Genomic DNA, 19,121 nt, shown 5'->3' on the forward strand with positions numbered 1-19,121 from the left:
TAAAGCTGTTTAATAACAAAAAGTACAATAATAATTGAAAATGCGTTATCTGAGACTGAAAACTTTTTGTTTTTGCAACATCGCCGGTTTTATTCCGGCTGACATTGGACTTCAATTGGACTTCTAATGCAAAAGGCGCAAAATTAGACTTAATTGACGTCATCAACAACGTTTTGACTGGTTCTAATGACCATTTTATCTGATATTACGCAATTTTATTGAATTATTGGCAAATTTTCACAACAACACTTCTTCAAAATAAACAAATTGAACCCGAGGAACCTTGCGAAATTGAAAATAAAGCAGTAATCGATAATATTATCTGAAAATAGATAATTTTCTAAAATTAAAAGATATGAGCGTGTATTGTTGGTTGCCTGGTTTCAGGCGCGCTCACAATTATTTTTTATTCCGGGTTAATTACACCTGAGCGTAATTTTTCTTCAATTTTTCTGGACCTCTATTGAATTGTCTTCGTCCTCCATTTTTTGGAGCTCCCAAATTTTAAACTCAAAGTCCGAACTGTCAAATCAAGAAAGCAGTTTTGACATATGTCAAGTCATGTTTACGTTTACATAAATTTATTTTTTACTGATAACACGCTCCGTTAATCGAGGTAAGATTTCTTATCAGTCTTATCCCTATCAAATAAACAGAAGTGAATCGTTGCAATGTTTTTGTTGTCGTAATCGCCGCCCTTTGTCTTTGGTTCGCCTCGGAATTTTTTTCTCCCCAAAAATTTTATTGAGAAAACCGAAACTTGGCAGCCCTGTCGGCCCGTTAACGGGAATTCAAAAAACGCAACGGAAGTGTCGGCGGGGGTCCATTAAGTTATGATTACAGTTATTAAAGAAAATAATGAGGTCACTTTCACTTTCATGGACTTTAAGTTGGTAATAAACATCACGTGTTGACATGTGACGTCATGTCTGCGCGCGCTTTTCAAATTCTTGGATAATTGCTCAATTATCGCCACTTGGCCAGTTGAAAGTCTATCGTGTACAACACGACTGATAATATTGATAACATCATGAGGTCGTTCGCGTTCAACCTCTGAGTGTTTTTCAGTGCTGTCCCATCAAAGGTCGAACTGTCTTTTTGCCACGTTTGTAAGTCTTGAAGATGTTCCCACGGGATTTTCGCAATCCGTTTCCAAGGCCATGGATGAGGGACACTGCCGCCGCCGCCCCCGCCTCCGGGACCGTGGGGTTGAAAGGAATCGTAGCAGGTGAGGTCTGGAAAGTAGAAAACGGATTTACAGGGTGTGTTTCAGGGGGCATCACTGGGGGTATTGAAATTTGTATTACATTCCCGACCGAGTATGTTAAGACTCAGTTGCAACTCGACGAGAAAGGGGGGCGCAAACAGTACGCCGGGATTGTGGACTGTGTTAAGAAGACTGTGAGGAATCATGGGTTCACTGGGCTGTACAGGGGGCTCAGTGTGCTGATCTACGGCTCCATTCCGAAGAGTGCTGTCAGGTAATTTAAATTTCGCGAGGGCAAAGTTTGAAGTCTAAAACAAGCTATAACGTGACACTTTAATTAAGTTCCGCCCAATTGGCTCCGCCTCCGATACAAGCCCCACCCACAGCGTTACGAATGCACTTTCATTTTGATCTTTCCAGATTCGGCACCTTCGAGCAGCTGAAGAACCTGATGATTGACGAGCGCGGCAACCTCACCCCCTACACCCGCCTGTTGTGCGGTCTAGGCGCCGGCGTCTGCGAGGCATTTTTGGTCGTAACTCCTATGGAGACCATCAAAGTCAGATTTATTAATGATCAACGCAGTGGAAAACCCCGTTTCCGTGGTTTCATACACGGAGTGGCCCTCATCATCAGAGAACATGGTTTGGGGGGCGTGTACAAAGGCCTACTTCCCACCATCCTTAAGCAGGGTACTAACCAAGCCATCCGTTTCTTCGTGATGGAAACGTCCAAGGATCTGTACAGGGGTGGCGATCCTGAGGTAAAAGTTCCTAAACCGGTGGTGGGGATGTTTGGAGCGTGCGCAGGGGCGTGTTCAGTCTTTGGAAACACGCCCATTGATGTCGTCAAGACGAGGATGCAGGGACTGGAGGCGCATTTATACAAGCATTCGTTGGACTGTGCGGTGAAGATATGGAAGAATGAAGGACCGGCGGCGTTTTATAAAGGAACTGTGCCAAGACTGGGAAGGGTGTGCCTGGATGTAGCCATAACATTTATGATTTATGATAGTATCATGGAAGTTTTCCATAAGGTGTGGCCTTGATTTTAAGAGGCGGAGCTAGGGGAGTAGACATGCATTCCATAACAAAGCTTCAATTATTCCCATATTTATTTTTGATAATGAATGTACATTTCGAAATTTTTAAAATGTTTTGTTTGTAGATTTTTATTTGTATTGTTATGTTCTATGAAATAGAAGAGAAACTGCAAGTCTGACATTTGAATACTGAATAAACTTAAGTGGTACACACCTTCAACCAATCACAAAACGAGATTTCACCTCACCACGCCCACTTTACCACCCTGGAGTCGTGTTAGCCAATCGGCGGATCCTCCTCGTGTTCCGATCCTGATCCCGAATCTTCTTCTCCATTTCAGCGTCAGTCAAAGTCTCCAAGAACGGCGCCCATTGGTCGCTTTCACTGGGCGTTCTAAAAGGAACTTCCACGGTTGGTAAGGGGGCCTCACTGTAGGCGTAAGTTCGTTGATGCCACGACAGCTGCCCTCTGATCGAGTACGCGATTGCGGTAACGAACTCTCCGCCTAATCCCAACTCTGAACACAACGTCAAAGCGAATTCTTCCGGATTATTCTGCTTTTCTGACATGTCCCATTCCACTTGGTCCACAAGAGAAGTGTTACCAACATGAATGTTCAGTTTGATGATCACGCGCTGGTCAGAGCCGTCTTCGATGATTCCAGAGGGCTCTGCAGGGAATGCGTCGAGTTGTTGGCGGATTGCTTGTGCAATCGCGGGGACAAAAGTCAGCGGATTGAGATCGAGGTCGTCGCAGAGCACCTCGGCGAACTGCTCGGGGGTTATCAAAGACTCTGAAAGTGACAAAGGCGGGGTTTAGATCACGTCCATCAATGAGGGAGTGGTACAACAAACTCCGCCTCCAGACACGCCTCTCTTCGTAGAACCAACTTCGCTCCTTTGAAAATTCTTACCGTTTTTATTCCAGGTGAAAGTGTCCCTCAACTTCTGCCCCTCAATCTCCATGTCTAGCCTAATGGGCACTAGAAGCTCCCCCTGACTGGCATTCTGTTGATTCAGGTCCGGATCTGTGTCATCAAAACACAACGGAAAAGTCCTCACTTTCTTCGCAGCCACTCGGTTGCGATTTATGGGGGTTGCTTGGGGTACAGCATCCAAATGACTTGAATTTGGTAATGAAGGCACCCACTGCATGGATTTCTTGGATTTGCTCTCTCGTGGCATCGGGAGTTCCGAGGTGTGAACGGAAACAGCTTTGTACCTACAAACCAACATTAGCTCATGGCAGCCCCAATCTCCACTCACTTTTCATCATTTCCTTCAATGATATCCTCAACTTCTGCTGCTCTTAACAACGAGACGCTGCTAGCTAAAACGTGTTGGCTCAAACCCAGTTCGATTAAACGCTTTCTTTCTTCGTTTGTGATGGATCTTCTGTACATTCCAGGGTACTTCTTGTACAGGGAGCCCCTGAAGAGGCGCAGGTAGTTTCCAACCTCCGAACCGACACAGTAGTACTCGCCATTTTCTTCTAATTGGAAAGTGATTGGTTTTTCACCGAACGTGCGGACCGCCATTGCGAGAAAAGGGCCCCGAAATCGACAAAACGAAAGGGAACTGCGGCGTCACTTTTGGGGTTATGTCAAACAAGTCAACAACCGCCAACCTGAGAAAAAAAAAAGTTACTAAAAAGATCAAAAATTGGTGAAATTAAAAGATATAAATGAGAGGAAAAACCTGAAGAAAAAAAAAATGAGGAAATGATTACACCATGGGACTCTTACCTGGAACAGAGAAATCAAGAAATATCCGAAGTTAGAAAGAAAAAGTTACTAAATGTCACTAGGTGAAATGAGCGCGAAATCCAAATAGCGATATCCTGAAAAAAGATTCTTAAAGGTAAACTCTCATCTCTTGGTGTTGCGAATTTCATTTGTGCGAATTATGTTATTTTTTTGATGCTCCCAAACCTTGTTATGTCAATATAATAAAATATACAAATACATCAACATTATTTTTTGTTTGTTTTCTAAAATCCTTTCTATACTTTATTTTGCTATATTTTCTCTTTAGTTTGTTTTTTATGGGAGCATCTATTTTTTTCTTACCAGTAACATCTTATTATAAACAAACAAAAGACACTAAAAATTTGTTTTCATCCAAACATTACCAACAGAAAACAAATTCATAGTTTACACTAAGAAGCGAAAGTTTAGAAAAATTACCACTATACAGTTATCTCATAAAATTTTTACAAGCAAGCAAACCTCAAAAAATCAAACAAATATGAATATGGCCATCAAATCAACCAAACTATCGCCGCCATGATCGATCTTCATTTTCTTCCTCTTCTTCTTCGTCGTCCTGAAGCAATGTTTCTTCGTTTATCTCCGGGCCCAACTAAAAAACACGATAAGAAAAACGTTGATAAGATTTTGTAACTTACGTCTTCTTCCCCTTCCGGTAGATTCTGGTCTATTAGTTGATCTTCTTCCGATTCTGAAATGAACGATTTGAGGTTGGTTGATCGTGACGTCATTTGACTGGGCAATGATTGGCTGGTGCACCACGTGATCGACAGAGTCCGGTCCTGAAATTTTATTTATCAAAGTCGAATTCTTTTAGTCACAAAGTCACAAATACCTGGAAATGTTTGCCTTTCAACAGCGCCATCTCGGCCTCCTTGCGTGTCTTGTAAGTCAGAGTTATGCTCGGCAAAGTCGAGTCGACGGTATTCTCGGTGATTTCCCCAAACAACTGAAAAACGCGTTAAAATCCCTGAAAAACTTTCAATTTCTTACCTGGAAATGATTCAACACGCTCTCTTGCTCGTCGGCTTCGTATCCAGAAACTAACAATCGCGTCGGTCTGTGATCGACAGTGTGCTTCTGGAACGTCGCTTTATTCGCCGACTTCACGTTTCCTTTCATCCCTGAAACAACCAATGAGAATCTCGTACCTTGTTTGGTACCGCCCCTACCTCCGTTATCGACAAGGTTGTTCTTTGACAGCAAATGGCGACTGACTTGGTTGAAGCGCCTCCCCCGGCCACGCCCTCTAGTCATCGCAGCGCGGGCTTTCAATTCCAACAGTTTCTTCTTGATTTCAGAGGTATCCGCCCCCTCTTGTTGTTTGGTGATTAGATCTAATTCCGCGTCTAACATCTCCCTTTGGACGTCCTCTTTTGCTTTCTTTTGAGGCGGGGTCTTGGCAATGAGAACGGATTGGAGGAGGTCCTTCTTGATGCTTTCGATGGATTCTTGCGTTTTCTTGATGGTTTCGAGGACATGATCGCGCTGGGGGCCTGCAGGTACTGCAAAGAAAACACTGAAGTGTAAACAGATTTATCAAAAGTACTTTTTCTTACATTTTTCCATCTTCTCTATCAAGATCTTTTGCTGGGAAAGTTGTTTCTCGAGCAGTTCTTGCTTCCTCTTTCTAAGATTGTTCTTAATCTTGAGAACTTCCTTGCGTTGCTCATCTTGATTCTTCTTGAGCTTCTCTTTGGCGGCTAACAGCTCTTGATTCTTCTTTATCGCGGCGGTGGCTTGAGCTTTAGTCTCCTCTTTGTTCACCGGTGGTTTGCCCGCTTTCTCTGCTCCTTCGCCGCTGCTTTCACTAGCATTATCCGCTCGTGGTTGCACTAGATTCAGTACTTTGTTGGTGTTCGGTGGTACGATGGTGGGGCCCCCAAGACGATCCTTCACGGATCTAGGCGGAACATTCTCTTGTTTACCTTCAGAATTGCCACTATGCCAAAACACTTTAATAAATCGATTGTTGAGAACCGCCTCCGTACTCCGGTAGGCGGCGTTCGCTTCGGCATGACTAGAAAAAGTGACTATCGCCGCCTCCGGATCTCCTTCATAGTTGACTTGGATGTTGATGGGCTTCCCGAATTTAGAAAAGTGGTTGTTGAGATGGGTGATACTGTTTAAGCCTTGAGGGATCTTTTTGAGTTCAAGAGAACAGTTCGAAGGGTTCTTTGAACGGGGACCGAGACGGTTAAAGTCGAAGGCTTTCTTCTTAAAAGGGGGCTCGTGGTCACCGCTATTCCCGGAGAAGTTGGGCTGTTGGCGGAAGCCGCCGCCGGGGTACTGGTCTGGTTGCTTGTTATCCATGACGGGGACGGGGATGAGCTCCCGCTGCATATTCGGCTGAGACGGGAAAGCGCCCATCATGGGGCCCTAGAAAAATTGTGATTAATAATGAAAAGAGTTTTGTGAGATTGAACCATGGATGGAGCGTTATAGTGAGAAGCGCAGTATAAAAATGACTATAAAAGTTACGTAACGGGTGGCTAGAACGAGCGTTTTCGAATTAGTGGAATGAAGTGAAATGCATTTTTCTCTTATTATTCTCCTTAAATTGTGCAATTTTTTTTATGAAGTTTTTCAAATGACGCTTCGTTTTATTGAGATTCGTTGTTTTAATTTGTTTTTAACTTTTGATACGTTAAAAGCAATAGTAAAAAGTTGTTGTAGGTACAGTTGGGTACTCAGAAACAAGAACTATAATAAACTAAATTAAAAAAATACATTCGTAACTAAATTTACACGGTTCAAGGTACATGCAAAAAATAAAATAAAATGTATAATAAAGTGTAAAAACGCGTTTTGAATGACTGTCTCATCAGGGTGGCTGTGAACAAACTAATTTCCCATTGTTAAGCCATCACTGATAGGTTAGCTATTTATTTATTTTATGTATACAATACATATTTTACTATCAATATTTTAAACAAAGCAATAATACTGCTGCTAAAATTATTAAAACTACAAGAAAAATTGATGCAATCAGAACTAAATTTATAGTAATTTGGATAATTATTATTTGCTGCACAGAATTTATAATAATTTAAAGTCATACTTGACTTACATCATAAAAATAAATCTTTAATAAAAATAAAACTCGTATTCGTTACAAATATACATAATAATTTACTTTAAAAATTCGTCAAAATATATGGTAGGCGGAACCCTTTTGTCTGCAAAATTGCAAACTTATATTTAATATTTATTCTATTAATAATGTTGCAGATTTTATGTTGCTTTCGAGACTTTTTTAATACATTTTATCCAATATGTCATATTAATATAAGCAAGCCTCGTAAGATAACTATACCTACTTCTTGTAGATAATCTCTAAAATAACCATAAATAACTATTGAATTGTATGCGTAATAAGATATACAAGGTGTTTATAAATGTTTCTAGCATCAAGGGTGGCTATGAAATGTCACATAAATTTGCCGCTTATTATAAATGTGGGTTTAGATTTTTCAACTGACATTTAGTAAGTAAGTTTTGAAAAAAAAACTGTTCTAGTTGCAGTTTGAAACCTAAAAATCATAAACTAGGACACAAAACCGTAACTGAAACGTCGTTGGCGTAAGTGACATTATGTCATTTTCAGGATAGTTATATTCACTATGAAAACAAAGCGGCAAAGTAATGCATGACAGGAATTCCAAGGCCATCTTTGATGCTAGAAACATTTATCAACACCTTGTATTTATAAATCATTCTAAAATTAATAAAAAGATATTGTTGATTCACACAAACTTAACAAGACTGAATAAATGCAGCAGCATTCTGCAATCCTTCCTGACCTATTAATTGATTTAACACAAATGTGGCAAAAATTGCCAAATGAGAAGTTAGAAATTTAATTTGCTGTATGCAATGATAAACGCTAGGTGTTGAATTATTATTATTAATATTTTAATTATATTAGAATCCGAGAAGATAAAATACTCTGTTAAAGTCAATTGTATAATTTTACAATTTTTTACAAGTGTAAATTTTATGGTAGTTTTGATCATAAATTGTTAAAAAAAATTAAAATTTATTTGAAAAAATTAAATTTTCAAATTTTACATTAGTTTTGTAAAGCAGTGTATTTATTTGTGATGTTATAAAATACCGATAATAAAATATTTCCGTTTTTTAATAAAGTTACCTCAACCCAAAATGAATAATTATTTTTTACTATTAATTTTGTCAAGTTTCTGCCACCCTCTTTGCCTAGATTAAAATAAGATAACGCTTACGTACGACTAGCTATACAATGGTCGACACTGAATCTTGGACAGACTTGTCATTTGATTGTCAAAGTTTCTAAACCGGGCTTTACGGAGGACGTTTGTTTATAACCAAACTTTTAATTTTTGATTCAATTTTCATTTTGACATTTTAGCAATAATAAAACCACTCGACTCCAAAACTCTTCACCCATGACCAAGTGTTGTAGCGCAAAACCAATTCTGGCTTCCTTGTGGCGGCACATCAATTGTTATTGGTGGCATATCGCAGAAATACGTTTTCAAAATTTGTTTGACTTTTGTATTAACGTCAATCATAATGACAATAAAGCTAGGATTACATCGAAACTTTTTGAAATGACAGGAAAGGACTGTCCAAGATTCTGTGTCCACCATAGTATGATAAAAATGGGCATTAGAATAATATATGAATAACAAAATTAAATATAATCCGCTAATTGGAAATTAGAGCGATTACTCATTGTACAAGGTGTTTATAAATGTTTCTAGCATCAAGAGTGGCTATGAAATGTCAAAGAAATTTGCCGCTTATTCCAAATGTGGATTTCGATTTTTCAACTGACATTTGCAGTTAACCTCAAACATGAAGCAAAGTAAGTTTTGAGAAATAAACTGATCTAGTTGTGGTTTAAAACCTGAAAATCAAAAACTTGGACACAAAACTGTAACTGAATCGTGATTGACGTAAGTAACATTATAAATAATTTTCAAGATAGTTTTATTCACTATGACAACAAAGCGTCAAAATAGTGCACGACAGGAATTCCAGAGCCACCCTTGATGCTAGAAACATTTATAAACACCTTGTATTTTACTGTTTATCCCTAGAAACTCCGTGCGCTTTAACCACCTGTCACGTGGGTAAGTATATCTGTCTCACTCTCTCTGTGCCTAAGACACAATCGCTATCCATCGAAGCGGGGTCGCTCCATCCATGTTATTACCAGATCTATGGATTAAACTTACCCTGGGGATGCCCATGGGTCGGGGCCCCCGGAACCCGGCGCGGTTCCAGATCTGCGGTGCTTGCGGGTTGTACTCCGGTGGTATTCCTCTGGGACCCATCATGGGATGTCCGGCTGCGTTCAACAAAGGAGCCCCAATCGGAGGCCCATCTGTGGGCGCGCTGTTGGGATTGTACGTGAGTACGCTGCTTAGAGCCGAGTCCTCCAAGACGACGGGATCAACCCCATGATCAAACGGGCACATCTCCCCTCTCATACAGTAGCCTTTCTCGTCAAAATCGCGACACCTCCTCTTGGAGTTCTGCTGGACCACAACACTCTGTATACTCTGAGTGCTATTGGTCAGCCTCAGATCCATATCTCCGTGATTGGAGTCTTGAGTTGGAGTCCCTGGCCTGGAGTGGCCATCCTTGTCCTTCTCCTTCCGCGCTTTCTCCGCGGATCTTGACCGACTGCGACTGGTGCTTCTGGGCGGCGTGCGGTTCCTGTACCGCCCCCGATGCGGGTGTTTCGGACTGCGCGATCTAGACCGCCCCCGCGTTGGCGACGGGGTCCGCGAGCGCCTCCTTTCGAACCGTCGAGGCGGCGACTTGTTCCTCCACGTCCTCGGACGGTCCCGTTTCTCGCGGTCGAGTCTATGCTGCTCCCGCTCGCGGGATTTCGACCGTTTCGACCGGTCCCAAGAACGAGATCTCGAGCGATTTCTGGAGGAGGACCGATGTCGCGGTCTAACTCTCCCTTTGTCTTCTTTATCACTCTCAGGCTTGCGGACTTCGCGATCGCGCTTTGCTTCGTGTTCTTTCCGAACCGCGTTAGAGCCATTCACGGCCTCGCTCAAGTTGGGGAGCTCACTGGGGTGGACTATTGGCTTTGCTTCTTTGGTTGATTTCACTATCAGGGGGTTCGGGGGATTCGTGTTAGGGATGACTGGTGTTGTTATGTAATCCTGCGTTTCGAGGGTGCGTAAAACTAAATTTACAAAAGATTCAGTCTCTGCAAAAAAGGGGGTCAGTGAAACGTCGAGAAATGTCCCGAAAATACCATTTTCTAAAAACACCTCCAGTTGACCAACCATAATCCGATGAAGTTCCTCTTCAGACTTGTCTTTCTTGATGAGCGCTAAGACGTACTTGGCCAAAGCGGCGGGGTCTGCCTCGCACCTAAAATGACAACGCCATCAAGCAAACATAAGTGAGGTTATGTAACACGCAGAAAAAAGCACAAATAAAACATTTCGAACTACACGGTAGTCGCTACTGACTCACTGTGGGTGCAAAATCACCAAAACAAGCCACTAAATTAGCGTTACAAAACGAAAAAAGCTAGAAATATGGGGGTCACTTACATCGGTTTCAAAACGGCTGTTAGCCAAGTTTTGAACGCTTCAGGTTGCTCTATAATCATCGTGGACTTTGGTTAATACTCATGTAAAAATATTCTCCTCAGTTGGGGCGAATTGTAAAGATTTTAGGCGAAAAATGTAAAGTAACATATGACATAAATTCTTGACACCAACACTCGTGTATTTTTAGGTACCAACTGTGTGGCGAGAAAGTCACTAAAAATAGGCGTTCAAGGTGGGGGAACGCGGCGAAATGAACTTATTTAAATCAGTTTGCGCGTTGTGGTGGCTCCTATTCGGCTTTTCAGTCTATTTTAGTACCCGAAAGAAGGTAAACACGTTTTTTTCTTTTGAAAACGTCAAACGATACCAACGTGACGACTAAAAATAACTAGATCAAGGGGGCACAGTTTAAAATTAACAATCTTTATTAATAACACTACTTTCGTCGAATTCTTATACAAACTGTACACCAATTCCGAATTGTATTCCTGGTTGGACTTGGTCCCCTCGTTCGAACGTGTGCGGGAAACAATAATTTACTTCCACGCGAGCCATGTTGCCAAGTCTTAGAGCGATTCCCAAGCCGTACGAAATTCGGACGTTGGCGGCAAGCGTTTCCAGGAAATTTTGATCACCTAAGGCAAATTCTGTTTGTGTGTTGGCACTACTGACGAACTTACTCAATTTAAAGTCTCCTATGTTGCCGGCAGTGATAAAAAGATGTGTTTTGAATAAGTCGCCAAAGCCCCCTTTGCCCGGTCTGAACGGAAGAGGCGTGAAAAGGTGTAAACCAGAGGCCCAGTATGCGAGGGATCCTAGGGCGTCGCCATCGGAGTGGGGGCCCACACCGCGCATTTGGAACCCGCGGAGAGACAAGGGGCCCCCGAGGTAGTACTTGTCGGACATGCCGATTTTCATGTCGTTGGTCAGCCCGCGCATGTAGCCCCCGGAGAGCGTGCCTTGCAAGACCTTAAAAAAAGAAGAATCGATACTGTAGTGACAGTCAGGGCTCCGTTTCTGACATTCTAAATTACCTATTTAAAGTCCACTAAATCTGAAATTTGAAATAAAAGTTTAAATGGTCAACCAATAACCGAAGGTCCTATCACGTGATTCTATACAAGCCCCGCCCCCGCCCCTTTTGGAATACATATCAACCAATCAACAATGAAAGGACATGTCAGGTGATCCTCCACAAGTTCCGCCCCCGGTCCTTTCCAGCACATGTCTACCAACCATAAATGGAAGGATATGTCATGTGATTGTTAACAAGCCCCGCCCCGGCTCTTTCTACCAATCAACTTACAAAGTCCTCAGCGATGGAGTAATTCCCCTGGACGTAAAATTCGTTCTTGAAGAACCCGACGTCGCCTCCCAGTCCCGCAGCCTCCGAAGTTAATTGAAGGAGGGTCCCAACTGATGGAAAAATGAGGTCGTCTCTCAAATCAACGGAAATTATGTGTCTCAGCGCTGATTTGAGGCTGAGCCCCGCTTGTTCCCTCACTTCAAAAGACGTGTTTCTACTGAAGACGGACAAGTCTCTGATAACCCCCTCCCATTGAATATTATGTTTGATCTGGAACTCAAAAATGAAGGGGGCTCTTCCACGATAACAATCTTACCAATGGTGTTGAATGAAACCCGAAATCTAAAAGCAAACCGCGGTCCAACTCCTTGTAGCCAGAAACGGGCCACTCTGAGTTGGCTTGGAACACGCTGGTGGTAAATCTAAAACCCAATGGTAAACCCCATGGTACTAAAATCAAGGTCATAGTTACATTGGCCTGTATTTCCCCCTCATGGGCTTGATAAACGCGACGTTAAAGTTGGTGGTACGTTTAGACCCATGGGTGTACTCAACCTGGACTCGTTCCCCACGCCCGAGGATATTTGGAGCTCTTAGGCCGACAAGAAGGGCCCCCTCGTTGTTACCAACTTGCGTGGTGACTCCCCCAGTTATCCGCTTGTACTCCGTGACGTTAAAAGTCACCTCGAGACCATCAGGGCTCGCCCCCTGTCCCTTACTGGTGTCTATAAACACTGCGATATTTTTAAAACAACCCAACTCGTCGAGTTTCAAACGCGCCTACAAAGAAACTAAATGGGGGCTCTCTTAAGACTACCAATTTACCCTATGCGCCTTAAGAAGCACATCCTGGAAATCTGTCGCCTTGAAAAGCTCCCTAATACAGTCCTCAATGATATCGTCTTTCGTTCTTGCAAGCCCATCAACGTGGATCTTGTCAACACGAGCTCGGACTCCATCTAAATAAACTTCTTTAGACTCGTGCTTCTCGGATTTCGGGGGCTCTTGAGGGAACTTGGGGAGATTGGGTGGATTTTCTTCCGACTAAAAGTGAGGTTATGTTTACCAGAAAACGAGGTTTTAAAGAAGGTAGCTCACTTTTGCATGCACCGTTCCCATGATTTTACTGATTTATGTACCGGCGGAGAAGAATCGGTGCTAGTTTAACATTTCTGGAGCGGTTTTGAAATTTTTGTGGAAAAAATTCGGGTTATTTTGACAGATGACATGTGTCAAAAGAATTTCCGAAATTTCCACGCGACTTGGTAACGGGCGAAATGCGCCGTTTCTATTGGTTAACCTAGTGAAGGAGTAAATTAAATAAAAAGCGTAACTTTTGTTATAAATAATTTCAATATGCAAACATAATAATATAATCTATTCCGAATAATCCTCATCATCATCGTCATCCGCTTCTTCATACTCGGGATCTTCCTCTTCACTTTTACACTTCTTGACCTCTTGACTGGCAGATTTTTGGTGAAAAACAAAAGAAATGTATTTAGACAAATCCCAGATTTGCTTGAGGACCTGAAAACCCATCTTTGGAAAAGAACCAAACCGCTGAAACCTACCATATCAGCCAAGCCTCTCTTGTCCCAACAGTGGTACCAATTGATCAAGTCCGACGTGCAGTCTGCCTCTTCTGGAGGATTTTTGTTCTGTATTTTAAGCAAGCAACGTCTACATTTGAGTCTTTCATGCGTATCGGAATCCGTTTCTTCAAGTTTAAACAAATCCCGCAACTCCGCGACGCTGAAGTGTCTTTCAGCCTCTTCATTGTTGTCCACGACGGTGGAACTCAACGCTTTTTTGTGCGCTTGTCGTTGGAATATTTTTTCTTCGATAGTGCCGGCCTGGGAACAAAATAAGCTTTCTCACCGCCAAAAAAAGTTTGAACTTACCGCCAAGAATCTGTAGATGTAGCACGGTTTCTGTTGGCCGTCCCTCCACACGCGGGCCATAGCTTGATCGTCATTGGCCGGATTCCAATCAGGGTCGAACATGATTAGTCGGTTTGCTCCAATGAGGTTAAGCCCACACCCCCCAGCTTTTGAACTTAGCATGAATATGAATTCGCGGGATTCGGGACTGTTGAAGGCTGCCACGACTTTGGCTCGTTTCTTTATGGTCATTGTGCCGTCGAGGCGGACGTAGCCGTAGCCACGCTTCCGACATAACTTCTCGAATAAGTCCAAAGTTTGCGTGTAGTTCGAAACGAGGACGATCTTGTCGTCGTAGTTGCTTTTCAAGTTGGCTAGGAAACAGTCCAAGAGCATTAGTTTCCCCGAGAGTTCGGGGAGGACGTCGTTTTCGGCATACTTCGGGAGGAGTTCCCGCGAGTTTTCAAATCCTTCACTGCCTTCTTTGATCTTGTCCAAAACCAAATCGGGGTGGTTACAGAGTTTCTTAAGGGTAGTAATACTGGCGAGGCTGCTCAGAGACGACTTCGATGACGCAGTATCCGTGACAGATCTCTTGACACTATCCGAGTTAATATAATTCAAATAAAGTTGTTTTTGAACCGGGGTTAATTGACAAATGACGATCATCTCGAACTTGACCGGCAGATATTTGGTCAGGAGATTCGAAGTTCGACGAATCAGACACCTGTTGACTAGATTCGACAGCTCCTGGAGACACTCAAGGGCCCGCTTTCGCTCCGAGTCCGACGCTGTAGAGTCCTGCCCTCTCAAAATGGGGTTCTCGAACTTCCGTTTGAACTCCTGCGCGCTCCCTAGCAGCCCCTCATTAACAAAATGGATCAAACTAAAATACTCCAGGAGGTCGTTCTGAATGGGGGTACCGCTCAACAAGACGCGGCGCTTCGCCCTCAACCCCATCAAAGCTTTGTAGGTTTGATTCTCGCAGTTTTTCAGGCGGTGTCCTTCGTCGCATAACACGAGTCCGATTTCGCCGGAGTGTAAAATCTCAGCATGCATTCTAAAAGTCTCGTACGAAATTATTAGGACGGGTATGGCGGTCCGGCCCTGGCCTTTCATGAATTGGGTTAATTTTTTTTTGGCGTCGGGCCCCCCATCCATGATCATGGCGCTGAGGCGGCCTTTGAGCCATTTGTCGATTTCGTTGCTCCAGTTCCGGACTAAGGAGCTGGGGCAAACTATAATTCCCTTTTCGATTGTGGGTCTGCATTCGGGGCCCTGACGTACCAAACTCCACAAAAGAGTGATACATTGGAGCGTTTTCCCCAGCCCCATTTCATCCGCCATGATGCAACCGTAAGAATCAGGGATTTGCACCCCCGTCACGCAATCATACATGAATTTCACCCCCTAAAAATCACAAAAAATTACTTGTTGTACAAAGGGACACCTACTTCACGTTGATGGGGCCTTAAAATGTTGCTCAGTGAAGGATCCACAACAACGTGCACCAACGCGGGGCCCTCGCCTTTCAACTTATCGTGTTCTGTCGTTTCAGGGGGGCTGTACAATACCAGAGCATTAGGGGTGTTGGGATCATAAAGAGCCCTCCTCATTCGAGATCTTCTAATCCCTAAATTCCGCGTTGAATTACAACCAGTGTAATTAGGAACGGGGCACTTAAAGGGGCGAGACAATTGCTTAATAATCTCCTCCTAAAAGTAACTGGTAAAACGGGTACGATAAGGGGGCACACGTACATGGTCCGTCACATAAACAGTATTGATTTCAATCAGCGGTTTTCGGAATTTGGTGACGGTTTCTTGTGGCTCTGGGTCTCTGGAGCGCTTGGGACGAGTTGGGGCTCGAGTCGGAGGCTCTGGAAGATCTTGACGTTTCATGATTTGACTGGGGGCCAAACTGCGCCTCTGCAAAAACGTCGAAGAAAAATGTTTCGAACACTTTAGGACTTACCATTGTTAGTTTCAATAGTTTTCGGCGAAAAGAAGGAGTGAGGTTATGTTTTAAAACTTCAAACTTCAGTCCCGCGTTTGATGGTACCAATCTTCTAATGTGAAAGTTACCAGATTTTACAAGTTTCCACTAAACTTGTGTAAAAGGTTTTGTCAAAAAGATAAAATCCCTAGATGAAACATGAGTGTCTTAGAAATTTCAGATAGGTTTTATTATTTAAACTATTAATTAGCAACAGTATAAGAAAAATCAAAAAAAAAATTATAGACAAGTCAAAAAAGTATAAAAAGAATATAAAAAGAATAAGGAGTAAACTAAAAATTAAGCAATCTAGTCAAATCACGCAATTTTTTAGTATTTTGTACCGTGGGATAAATAAAGTTTGTAAGATTGTGGATGATCGAAATATTACAACAAGGCTCGCTGCGCTCACGATTGATACTCCAACTCCCTCAACCTTTTAATTGGAACAACACGATTACAAAAGTAACTATAGTGTTCAAAATACTAAAAATCGTCGTCTTATTCACCGAAAAGAACCTAGCCATTCGAAACTCCGGAATATTCTCTTTAAAAACAACAGTTAACTTCTCAACTTCTTTAAATTCCCTCGTCAAACCATTTTTAAACTTGATCAACATTTTTAACGTCTCTTCCGCTTCTTGCAAAACGACATCACTCATTAAGATAAAAGCCACTAAAGAGACCTAAAAAAACTGAATTAGTTAATATTGAGGCCACTTCTTCCTCGTACAAAAAGCATAAGAACGAAGCACAGATTACTCAAAGCCGTGTTCAAACCAGAGGTGCTTTGAAAGATGTAGTCCAGATACGTAATCATGAAAAAAATAATGTAGACAACACTCAGAAGTAGAGTCCATCCGAAGATTCCGTTGAAGGTTTCAATGGTCTCGTTCAGACATACCCAGTGGTCGCTCACAGTACTGAAGAAGTCGTTTGATTCAGGAGTGCCGTTTTTATGAAACTCGAAAATTTTCTGTTTTAGTTTGATTCGTAACGCTTTGTAGTACTCGGAAAACACCTTCAAAATAGACTGGAGGACGAAATAGTAACACAGAAGTGACTGTGTGAGTACAGTTTCTGTTCCGAATTCTTTCATGTACTGAAGAACAGTACCACCACCACCAAGTATGGTAAAGTAAGCGTCGAGAATTGACAAAAACCAGTTGGCAATACTGGTTGCCCCAAACCACAGTAATAACTTCAGAGATGCCAACCTAGCACCAGTAGTCACTAAACCCTCGTCCAGTTTTTTGAGACTTCTGACTAACTTGAGCCAACTTGTTTTCTTGTGAAATGGTAAGCTTACAACAACAGTGACGTTGAAGAAGTATAAGAATAAGTCAGCTCCCACGTCTACGACGAGCTTCATTGCCGCAAATTTATAGTCTTTGTTTATGATAGCGATAACAGTACCACCTGTGTATAAAGTTGCGAGTAAAATTGAGTACCATTTCGATGTTACTACTTGAAAACTTCTATTGAGTGTTGGAGTTGAAGCGAAAAATTTTCCAACGGAACAAGCTTGCGTTAAAAGCCTAAACATGATTTGTAATCAAAGACTGGCTATTGATTGTTGTAATTGCCATGAACTTGATTAATGAAATATAAGTGTGGAAGCCCCATATCTGTTGTTTTTTACTACTAAAACGATCGAACATTTATGAGGTTTGTTGTTGGCAATAAATAACCTTTGATGGTTGGTACACAATTTAATGAGTAAAATTCTAGAAATTTGTTTGCTCTGATGACTAAGACACGAAAACACCAAGACGTATGTCTGTACTTGTAAGTTACACTTGACAGCTGACATTTATCATTTATCCACGACTTACGTTTCCGAACGCGAACACCATGCTTATTACATTTTTTCATTCTCTTTAAATTCAACTTTGAATTCGAAAAGTCAAGAAGAAAAAAATTCTTTATTGTCTTAACTGGAACAGAACAATAACAAACGTAACTGTCGTATTCAAAACTCTAAATATCGTCGCCTTGTCAATTGAAAAAAATCTCGCCATTCGAAACTCCGAAAGATTCTCTCTCAAGACAACGGCTAACCTCTCAACTTCTTCGTTTTCTTTCGCAAAACTGTTCTTAAACTTGATCACCATTTTGTACGTTTTTTCAACTTCTTCCAAAACAGTGTCGCACATCAGAATAAAAGAACTGATGCACACCTAAAATCTACAATTAATTCGAATGCAACCTTAAATTAAAAAGTTACAAAAAATAGAAGAACGAAACAGATGTTAACCAACGAAGTGGTAAATCCGGCAGGACTGTAAAAAATGTAGTCTAAATACGTAATCATGAAGAAAACAATGTAGACAAAACTCGCCACCACTGGCCATCCAAAAATGTCGTTGAAAACGCCAATAGTGTCGTTTAAAGACACCCACTGGACTTTAACAGTGCAGAAAAAGTCGTTGCTTCCCGTTTTCGGCGTCGAAATCTTTTTGAATTCGGACATCCGTCGCTTGAGTTTGAGCCGCAACGCCTTGTAATACTCAAAAAACAGCCTCAGGAGCGACTGGAGGATGAAATAGTAGCACAGTAATGATTGAGAGAGGATAATTTCAGTTCCGTATTGCGCCATGTAGTGGCCAACAGTGTCGCCAATGAGACACAAAAAATACGAGTCTATCGCAGAAAAAATCCAATTGCAAAGAATGGGTACTCCAAACCAGGCCAACACGCGCAAGGATACCAACTTAGCGTCTGTGGTTACCAGACCTTCGTCCAGTTTCTTCAGGTTTTTGACCAGTTTGAACCACTTTTTCTTCTTTTGGAACGCCAAGCTTAGAAGGGCTGTGATGTTGAAGATGTATAAGGAAAAATCCGCTCCTACGTTGACCACGATTTTGACTGGTGTGAGGTGGTAGTCTTTAGTGAAGGTGACCATGCAAGTACCAGCGGTGAAGAGAATTACAAGAAGAATTGAGTAACATTTTGATGTTGTTGTTTCCAAATTTGAATCAAGTGAAGGTGCTAAACCGAAGAATTTTCCAATGAAACAAGCGTATTTTAAAAGTCTAAACATGACAATAAATGTGCTTGACTATTGATTAGTGTAATCATCGTGGAATTGATTGATGAACATGACTGTGTGGCTCAGAGTCTGTTGTTTTCGTGGTGAAATTGTTAGATATTCATGAGGTTTTTTTTGTTTCGTATACATAATAAAATAGCTGTAATGAAGACAAAGTGTGGACAAATATCATTATAATGGATGACTAAAGTAAAAATATGATTTTGTAATATAAAAACTGGATAAAACGGGATTTAATCGGAAGAGATTTTAGGTAGTTTCCCGGCGCCTCCGCCATTTAGTAAATTCCAAAAATAATTGT

The 19,121-nt window shown here is 41.8% G+C and overlaps 5 protein-coding genes across 7 annotated transcripts; 1 reads left to right on the forward strand and 4 right to left on the reverse strand.

The window, feature by feature from the left end:
- Window positions 1-523: 523 nt before the first annotated feature.
- On the forward strand, window positions 524-2,428 carry sea (mitochondrial citrate transporter scheggia). The gene is made up of 4 exons (XM_088031678.1): window positions 524-616; window positions 1,069-1,228; window positions 1,274-1,481; window positions 1,628-2,428. The coding sequence occupies exons 2-4, from the start codon at window positions 1,123-1,125 to the stop codon at window positions 2,253-2,255; spliced, it is 942 nt and encodes a 313-aa protein (XP_087887804.1). The 5' UTR covers window positions 524-616; window positions 1,069-1,122; the 3' UTR covers window positions 2,256-2,428.
- On the reverse strand, window positions 2,304-3,899 carry Snr1 (SWI/SNF related, matrix associated, actin dependent regulator of chromatin, subfamily b, member 1). Its single transcript, XM_088031677.1, has 3 exons — window positions 3,516-3,899; window positions 3,164-3,471; window positions 2,304-3,043 (listed from the first exon to the last, which is right to left on the reverse strand). The coding sequence occupies exons 1-3, from the start codon at window positions 3,785-3,787 to the stop codon at window positions 2,508-2,510; spliced, it is 1,116 nt and encodes a 371-aa protein (XP_087887803.1). The 5' UTR covers window positions 3,788-3,899; the 3' UTR covers window positions 2,304-2,507.
- Window positions 3,900-4,108: 209 nt separating this feature from the next.
- swm (Zinc finger protein swm) lies at window positions 4,109-10,795 on the reverse strand. Of its 2 annotated transcripts, XM_088031676.1 has the most exons (9): window positions 10,585-10,795; window positions 10,281-10,399; window positions 9,241-10,232; window positions 5,578-6,397; window positions 5,191-5,523; window positions 5,012-5,142; window positions 4,854-4,967; window positions 4,657-4,800; window positions 4,119-4,610 (listed from the first exon to the last, which is right to left on the reverse strand). In XM_088031676.1, the coding sequence occupies exons 1-9, from the start codon at window positions 10,641-10,643 to the stop codon at window positions 4,524-4,526; spliced, it is 2,799 nt and encodes a 932-aa protein (XP_087887802.1). In that variant the 5' UTR covers window positions 10,644-10,795; the 3' UTR covers window positions 4,119-4,523. The 2 variants fall into 2 exon arrangements, with proteins under 2 accessions (XP_087887801.1, XP_087887802.1); XM_088031675.1 differs by having other exon boundaries at window positions 4,109-4,610; window positions 5,012-5,523.
- Window positions 10,796-10,991: 196 nt separating this feature from the next.
- LOC148177266 (sorting and assembly machinery component 50 homolog) lies at window positions 10,992-13,159 on the reverse strand. 2 transcript variants are annotated; one of them, XM_088032176.1, is made up of 7 exons: window positions 12,989-13,159; window positions 12,716-12,934; window positions 12,363-12,670; window positions 12,207-12,312; window positions 11,891-12,160; window positions 11,265-11,553; window positions 10,992-11,219 (listed from the first exon to the last, which is right to left on the reverse strand). In XM_088032176.1, exons 1-7 carry the CDS (start codon window positions 13,007-13,009, stop codon window positions 11,038-11,040), a joined length of 1,395 nt encoding a protein of 464 aa, XP_087888302.1. In that variant the 5' UTR covers window positions 13,010-13,159; the 3' UTR covers window positions 10,992-11,037. The 2 variants fall into 2 exon arrangements, with proteins under 2 accessions (XP_087888302.1, XP_087888301.1); XM_088032175.1 differs by having other exon boundaries at window positions 10,992-11,553.
- Window positions 13,160-13,249: 90 nt separating this feature from the next.
- okr (DNA repair and recombination protein RAD54-like okr) lies at window positions 13,250-17,643 on the reverse strand. Its single transcript, XM_088033290.1, has 12 exons — window positions 17,555-17,643; window positions 17,460-17,495; window positions 17,362-17,412; window positions 16,502-17,306; window positions 16,219-16,454; window positions 16,113-16,170; window positions 15,748-15,876; window positions 15,534-15,701; window positions 15,228-15,488; window positions 13,795-15,183; window positions 13,465-13,746; window positions 13,250-13,420 (listed from the first exon to the last, which is right to left on the reverse strand). The coding sequence occupies exons 1-12, from the start codon at window positions 17,641-17,643 to the stop codon at window positions 13,268-13,270; spliced, it is 3,657 nt and encodes a 1,218-aa protein (XP_087889416.1). The 3' UTR covers window positions 13,250-13,267.
- Window positions 17,644-19,121: the final 1,478 nt, after the last annotated feature.

This window comes from Gnatocerus cornutus, chromosome 3 (genome assembly GCF_029298725.1).
Source record: "Gnatocerus cornutus isolate USDA-ARS CGAHR chromosome 3, icGnaCorn1.1, whole genome shotgun sequence".
NCBI lineage: Eukaryota > Metazoa > Arthropoda > Insecta > Coleoptera > Tenebrionidae > Gnatocerus > Gnatocerus cornutus.